The 8,337-nt window shown below is 40.8% G+C and overlaps 1 protein-coding gene across 1 annotated transcript; it reads left to right on the top strand.

The window, feature by feature from the left end:
* The first annotated feature begins 239 nt into the window (after positions 1-239).
* LOC121008809 (protein ZBED8-like) lies at positions 240-1,709 on the top strand. Its single transcript, XM_040441504.1, has one exon. It carries the CDS (start codon positions 240-242, stop codon positions 1,707-1,709), a length of 1,470 nt encoding a protein of 489 aa, XP_040297438.1.
* The last annotated feature ends 6,628 nt before the right edge of the window (positions 1,710-8,337 follow it).

The raw sequence follows: 8,337 nt of genomic DNA, 5'->3' as shown, positions 1-8,337 counted from the left end.
CAGCAGTGTATTGGGGGTGGTGGGGAGGGGGCAGCAGTGTATTAGATAGTGGAGAGGGGGGGGCAGTAGTATATTAGGCGCAGTGACTTATGGGGCTGACATAGATTTTTTTTCCAGGGCTGCTTTGTATCCCCAGTCCGGCCCTGGAGGTCAAGACACACACCCGACTCGCCCCGCTTGTCCATCATTGGCTGCAGGTGATCACGCAACATCGCTTGGCCTATCCCTTCATACTAACTATGTCGAGCAAAAAAAGAAAGTGGTCGGACGAATATGTACAATATGGATTCACATGTATAACGGAACGTGATGGGAGTCAGCGTCCTAACTGTATGATTTGCAATGCCAAGTTGAGCAATTCTAGTCTAGCACCGGCAAAACTAAGAGAACACTTCCTTAAGCTGCATGGAGATGGAAAATACAAGAACACAACGCTCGCTGAATTCAAGGTGAGGAGAGCCAGATTCGATGAAAAGGCTAGTCTGCCTGTTCTCGGCTTTGTACCCATCAACAAACCGATCCTCATAGCATCGTACGAAGTTGCTTACCTGATCGCAAAGCAGGGCAAACCCCACACCATTGGTGAAACACTCATAAAACCAGCTGTGTTGAAGATGGCGAATATCATGCTGGGAAAAGCGGCTGAAGTTAAGTTATCCCAAATTCCTCTTTCAAATGACACCATCAGCGACAGAATAGAGGACATGAGCAAAGACATCTTGGCTCAAATAGTTGCAGATCTGATTTCAAGCCCGGCAAAATTCAGCCTTCAACTCGACGAGACCACAGACGTCTCCAATCTAAGCCAGCTTGCAGTATTCGTGCGCTATGTGAAAGACGACGTGATAAAGGAAGAGTTTTTATTTTGTAAGCCTCTTACAACAACAACTAAGGCAGCCGATGTGAAGAAACTTGTGGATGACTTCTTCAAAGACAACAATCTTTCGTGGGATATGGTTTCTGCAGTTTGTTCGGATGGAGCTCCAGCTATGCTGGGAAGAAAGTCTGGTTTTGGTGCGCTAGTGAAAGCCGATGCACTACACATCATTGTTACGCATTGTATTCTGCATAGGCATGCATTGGCAACAAAAACCTTGCCTCCAAAACTGGCAGAAGTATTAAAAATTGTAGTGGAATGTGTGAACTATGTGCGAAATAGTGCTCTGAGGCACCGCATCTTCAGGGAGCTGTGTAAAGAAATGGGATCTGAATTTGAGGTACTTCTGTACCATTCCAACGTTCGGTGGTTATCCCGGGGACAGGTGTTGAATCGTGTTTTTGCCGTGCGTGTGGAATTAGCCCTGTTTTTGCAAGAGCACCAACATTGTCATGCAGATTGCTTCAAAGATTCTGAGTTCATTCTCATTTTAGCGTACATGACTGATATCTTTGCAGCTCTAAATCATCTCAATCAACAGATGCAGGGCGGTGGAGTCAACATCATCGAAGCGGAAGAAAACCTGAAGGCTTTTCAAAAAAAGCTACCGTTATGGAAACGACGAATAGAGAACGATAACTTCGCAAATTTTTCCCTGCTAGACGACTGTGTAAGTAAGATCGAAGATGTATCTGGAATCGGAGACATTTCTGTACCCACGGAACTGAAGCAAGCAATTGCCACGCACTTAGATGAGCTTGCAACGTCTCTTGATGGATACTTCCCTACAAGAGTCATATCCAGCATGGGTGAGACAGCCGTTCACATTTAGTGTTGAGACAACAGATGTCAATGATGAATACCTCGATGAAATCATTGAACTTCAGCAGAGCCAGGTTCAACAGCAACTCTTCAGAACAACAACGCTCTCAACGTTTTGGTGTCAACAAATGGTAACGTACCCTGTTATTGCTAAGAAAGCTCTAGAGTTTTTCATACCGTTTGTTACAACATATCTTTGCGAGCAATCCTTTTCAAGGATGCTGGACATAAAAACGAAGAAAAGGAACAGACTTTGTTGCGAAAATGACATGAGAGTGGCACTTGCCAAGGTAAAGCCGCGCATTTCTGACCTGGTCTCTGAAAGACAACAGCAGAAGTCACACTGATTTGCAGTAAATATTCATTATTATGTTTTTATTTTTGTGTGAAAATCATGTTTTAATGGTTTTGTTCTTTGTTCTTAATGGCTTTGTTCTTTAATGGTTTTATTCACTTTGTGCACCTATGTATAAATATATACCTATGTTTTGAATTTGAAAAAATCATATTTAATTTTTCCAATTAAGAAGGGTTCGGTGAATGCGCATATGAAACTGGTGGGGTTCAGTACCTCCAACAAGGTTAAGAACCACTGTTCTATAGGGTTCAAGTCAGGACTTTGGCTGAGCCACATAAGGAAGTTCACAGAGTTGTCCCACTGCTAGTTGTTACCCGGATTGTGTGGGCAGCTATAAATGTGGCCACACCTTTTGTAAGTGCTGTAGCAGCATCTCCAACCTAAGCAGGACCTTTAACCCCTTCAGGACACAGCCTTATTTCACCTTAAGGACCAGGCCATTTTTTGCAAATCTGACCAGTGTCACTTTAAGTGGTCATAACTTTAAAACACTTTGACTTATCCAGGCCATTCTGAGATTGTTTTTTCGTCACATATTGTACTTCATGACACTGGTAAAATGAGGTTAAAAAAAAATCATTTTTATTTATAAAAAAATACCAAATGTACCCAATTTTTTAAAAAAATTGCAAATTTCCAAGTTTCAATTTCTCTACTTCTATAATACATAGTAATACCTACAAAAATAGTTACTTTACATTCCTCATATGTCTACTTCATGTTTGGATCAATTTGAAAATCAACAAATCTTGAAATTTTTCTGAAATTTTCAAAAACCCACTTTTTAGGGACCAGTTCAGGTCTGAAGTCACTTTGTGAGGCTTACATAATAGAAACCACCCAAAAATGACCCCATTCTAGAAACTACACTCCTCAAGGTATTCAAAACTGATTTTACAAACGTTGTTAACCCTTTAGGTGCTCCACAAGAGTTAATGGCAAATGGTGATAAAATTTCTTTTTTTGGCAAATTTTCCATTTAAATTTTTTCCAGTAACAAAGCAAGGGTTAACAGCCAAACAAAATGCTATATTTATTGCCTCGATTCTGTAGTTTTCAAGAACACCCTATATGTGGCCGTAAACTACTGTACTGGCACACAGTAGGGCGTAGAGGGAAAGGTGCGCCGTATGGTTTTTGGAAGGCAGATTTTGCTGGACTGGTTTATTTACACCATGTCCCATTTGAAGCCCCCCTGATGCACCCCTAGAGTAGAAACTCCATAAAAGTGACCCATCTAAGAAACTACACCCCTCAAGGTATTCAAAACTGATTTTACAAACTTTGTAAACCCTTTAGGTGTTGCACAAGATTTAATGGAAAATAGAGATACAATTTAAAAATTTCACTTTTTTGGGCAGATTTTCAATTTCAATTTTTTTTTTCCAGTTACAAAGCAAGGGTTAACAGCCAAACAAAACTCAATATTTATGGCTCTGATTCTGGAGTTTACATAAACACCCCATATGTGGTCGTAAACTGCTGTATGGGCACACGGCAGGGCGCAGAAGGAAAGGAATGCCATACGGTTTTTGGAAGGCAGATTTTGCTGGACTGGTTTTTTTGACACCATGTCCCATTTGAAGCCCCCCTGATGCACCCCTAGAGTAGAAACTCCAAAAAAGTGACCCCATTTTAGAAACTACGGGATAGGGTGGCAGTTTTGTTGGTACTAGTTTAGGGTACATATGATTTTTGGTTGCTCTATATTACACTTTTTGTGAGGTTAGATCATGTGGTATTTTTATAGAGCAGGTTGTCACGGACGCGGTGATACCTAATATGTATACAATTTTTTTTATTTATGTAAGTTTTACACAATGATTTCATTTTTGAAACAAAAAAAATCATCATGTTTTAGTGTCTCCATAGTCTGAGAGCCATAGTTTTTTCAGTTTTTGGGCGATTATCTTAGGTAGGGTCTCATTTTTTGTGGGATGAGATGACGGTTAGATTGGCACTATTTTGGGGTGCATACGACTTTTTGATCGCTTGCTATTACACTTTTTGTGACGTAAGATGACAAAAAATGGCTTTTTTTACACCGTTTTTATTTTTATTTTTTTACGGTGGTCACCTGAAGGGTTAGGTCATGTGATATTTTTATAGAGCTGGTCGATACGGACGCGGCGATACCTGATATGTATACTTTTTTTTTATTTATGTAAGTTTTACACAATGATTTCATTTTTGAAACAAAAAAAAATCATGTTTTAGTGTTTCCATAGTCTAAGAGCCATAGTTTTTTCAGTTTTTGGGCGATTATCTTGGGTAGGGTATGATTTTTGCGGGATGAGATGACTGTTTGATTGGTACTATTTTGGCGTACATGTGACTTTTTTGATCACTTTTATTACCTTTTTTGGGAAGTAAGGTGGGCAAAATTTCAATGTCCTCATAGTTTTTATTTTTTTATTTTTATGGCCTTCACCGTACGGGGAAAGTAACATGACCGTTTTATAGATCAGGTCGTTACGGACGCGGAAATACCTAATGTGTAGTGTATTTTATTTTTTTAAATTTTTATTCAGTGATTTAATCCGTTTTTTTTTTTTTTTTCATCTTTACTTTTTTTACTTTTTTTTTACCCAGACCCACTTGGTTCTTGAAGATACAGTGGGTCTGATGTCTGTATAATACAGTACAGTACACTATATAGTGTATTGTACTGTATTTTACTTACACTTTGTCTGAACAGATCTATGCCTTTAGCACAGATCTGTTCAGCACCATGGACAGCAGGATGCCTGAGAAGGCGTCCTGTTGCCATGGGAACCTTCCCCGTCTGCTCAGTTGTGGCCACAACTGAGCAGATGGGGAAGGGGAAGGAGGGGGGCTCCCTCCCTCCCTCTGTGACCCCATCCTGTCTGGGGGCTGCAAAGGCACAGCAGCTCCCCGATGGGAGAGGGAGGGAGCTCCCTGACTGTTAACCTTTTCCATACAGCGGTCCGCCTTCCGCACCGCTTGCAACCCCCCCTGCACCACCCGCCGGCATAAAATCATTCAGGGGTGCAGGGGGGGGGGTAAAAAAATCATTATTTTCGGCATATTAAAGTTTCTGAACAAACATCGGTGGAACATCACGCGTGGTTTTTTGAAGCACAGTGTATCACGACACTTTCTCTCTACCCACAACAAGGATCCCTCCAAGCTCATCATCACACCTATTGAACACATCGCTGACAATTGTTCCAATAGATTCAGAACGCTACAAAGGAAAGATCTTTTGGATTTTTAAGTTACAGACTCTTGAACCATATGGCCTAAATGAAAGCTTAGAGAACAAATGCTTCTAATACACCTGTCGGATGACCAAACAACCCTTACAAGGTCGTCGTCCCCCATCAGTGAGTGGGAATTGACCTTGGTCCCTTTTGACCTTTGCTAGGACCCCCTCATATATCCCACTCCCATCTTTTACCGCTGTCACAATTATACATATTTTATAGATTTTTAATCGACCTTCAATTAATCAACACTCCAATCAATTCATCAACCATCAATTCCTTATCTACACATATTAAAAATATATATCTTAATCTCATCAGATCCATATTCAATTTATTTAATTATTTAGTTTACTTTTTTTCCCCTTGTTTCATAATAGCACAACTACAAGCCTTCTCCCTTTCAACACCTAAGATAATTTATATAACACCAAAAAAGAGAAACAAGGCTAGCACAAATAGTAATGGATATAGACTTTATTATAGTCTCAACAAGAGACAAGAATGTATTAAAAAACACATAAAAAACAATACAATGGTAGGTGGGGAGCACTCAAGATAATGGAGCACCACAGGATAACAGAACATATCAAGGCTGGAGAGCTGGTACAAATATCCTATAGTGTGTACGTATGGCACAAAGCCAAATATCAAATATATAAAACCCAGCCAAGGCTAACAGACCTAGATCAGTATGAAGTACAATGCATGCCAAAATATAAAGTGCATAGTGCAAAACATGACAAAGTGCATAAGTATATCACATGAAAAAAGCCATAGATAAGCTATACAATAAATACCTGAGTGGTGAACCAACAGAGCCCCAACGCACGTTTCGCGTAAGCTTCTTCAGGGGGGACACACACTCTCCCCCCTGAAGAAGCTTACGCGAAACGTGCGTTGGGGCTCTGTTGGTTCACCACTCAGGTATTTATTGTATAGCTTATCTATGGCTTTTTTCATGTGATATACTTATGCACTTTGTCATGTTTTGCACTATGCACTTTATATTTTGGCATGCATTGTACTTCATACTGATCTAGGTCTGTTAGCCTTGGCTGGGTTTTATATATTTGATATTTGGCTTTGTGCCATACGTACACACTATAGGATATTTGTACCAGCTCTCCAGCCTTGATATGTTCTGTTATCCTGTGGTGCTCCATTATCTTGAGTGCTCCCCACCTACCATTGTATTGTTTTTTATGTGTTTTTTAATACATTCTTGTCTCTTGTTGAGACTATAATAAAGTCTATATCCATTACTATTTGTGCTAGCCTTGTTTCTCTTTTTTGGTGTTACATCGTACGTGCAGGCTTAGCACGTGTACTCACATTTTTCTGTGAGTCATTCTCTATTGGTGATACCTAAGATAATTTGCAAACACAGGCAACAGCCCGTCCTATATATGCATCAGGTTTACGTCCCCCTCCCTTTGATAGCTACATCTCCTCTTTCTCCTGCTGATACCCCAATGAATTAATTCCCATCCTTGTACCTGTCCCAGTACTTCAGATCCTGTATCTAATCTTTCAAGACATCGTAACCCCAACCCTGCCTATCCGCCGGCGTTTCTCCAATCAGAGCGACAGTATTCTCCCACACAACCTTTTTAACCTCCCGCAGTGAGCGCGCGCTGCGAACACACAGCGATCCAAATGCCCCACGTGCTGGCGAGCAGCGGCCGCGTCCATGCATCAGCTGTGACTCTCCAGGTATCTTTTCTCATTTCTTTCCTACAGGTTATCGATCACCGTGGGTCTTTTAGTGACTGTGGAGTGGGTGGCCTTCTCAATATGTATGCTCTGAGCTATGGCACCATATTTTGCATCCCTTTATCTCTTAGGGTCCATTCACACTTCCATATGTGTTTTGCATCTTGCGGACCGCACATCGCCGGCACTCTCATAGAAAATGCCTTTTCTTGTCCGCAAGAATAGGACATGTTCTATTTTTTGCGGAACGGAAGTGCGGATCCGCAGATGCAGATGCGGACAGATCATTCCGGCCCCATTGAAAATTAATGGGTCTGCTCCTGTTCCGCAAAATTGCGGAACGGATGCGGACCCATTTTGCGGACGTGTGAATGGACCCTTACACTTTTCACATTGTGTACCTAAGTTTTATATTGATGTTTATTATCTATGTTTTCTATTGATGTTTATTATTCAACAATCATTTATCATTATTTATCATTCACAGTCAGTACTAGTATTAAGTTTATATCCAACTGACGCACAAAAAATCCCTTATGCATTGGGTAACTGATCCTGAGGCATTTGACCTCACAGTACCCCAACTGTGTATATATACTGTATGTAAATATAATTTTAATGTAGTCTTTGTACATCCAGAGATCCATTGTCATGGCGTTCCCCCGTGTATATATCTAGAGATCCGTCTTATTGTTTTCTTGTGCTACATCTTTTTATCAATATTTATTTGTTTTTACACTGTATCACCTTCTTTTAGACTTGTACCCCGAAACGCGTTGTCTTTGAATAAACCGAAACCCGTTTTGATACCTGGTTGTGATATTGCTCCCCGTGTCATCCATAAGTCCACTTGATTCATATGGGCATCATGCCCCAAGAAAGTAGATGCAACGGGAGAGGGCTTTCTAGGGTCTAAACAGTTCCTTCATCTGCTGAGAAATCCACATAGAACATAATTGCCTTTTGATAAATATTGCTCTTCTTTGTAGACTTTGTCCGGGCATTGTCCTGTCCCTGGGATTGCTGGAGTTGCGTATGCTACCTTTTCCATAGTGCCTAACACTGGCACCTATGTATCAGCTTCTCCTAGATGTGCTAGGAGAATGCCCACTGTCCCCCTTAGCCTTGGTATGCATGTGCATTAGAGGAAGCACATGCTCAGCAGAAAGGACACACCCCTGAGAAAGGACACGTCCTCTAAGCTGACAGCTTAAAATAAATCTAGACGATCAATTGGAGCAATGAATGGGGAGATCTCTGGGTCCATGTGAGGTACAGGACTATGATGTCTGATTTTCATTTTTTACATTATTCATGGGATAACCCCTTTAAGTAAG

Source organism: Bufo bufo, chromosome 7 (assembly GCF_905171765.1).
Source record: "Bufo bufo chromosome 7, aBufBuf1.1, whole genome shotgun sequence".
Classification (NCBI taxonomy): domain Eukaryota; kingdom Metazoa; phylum Chordata; class Amphibia; order Anura; family Bufonidae; genus Bufo; species Bufo bufo.
Note: the sequence above shows the minus strand (reverse complement) of the source record. Positions and strands in the feature narration are given on the sequence as shown.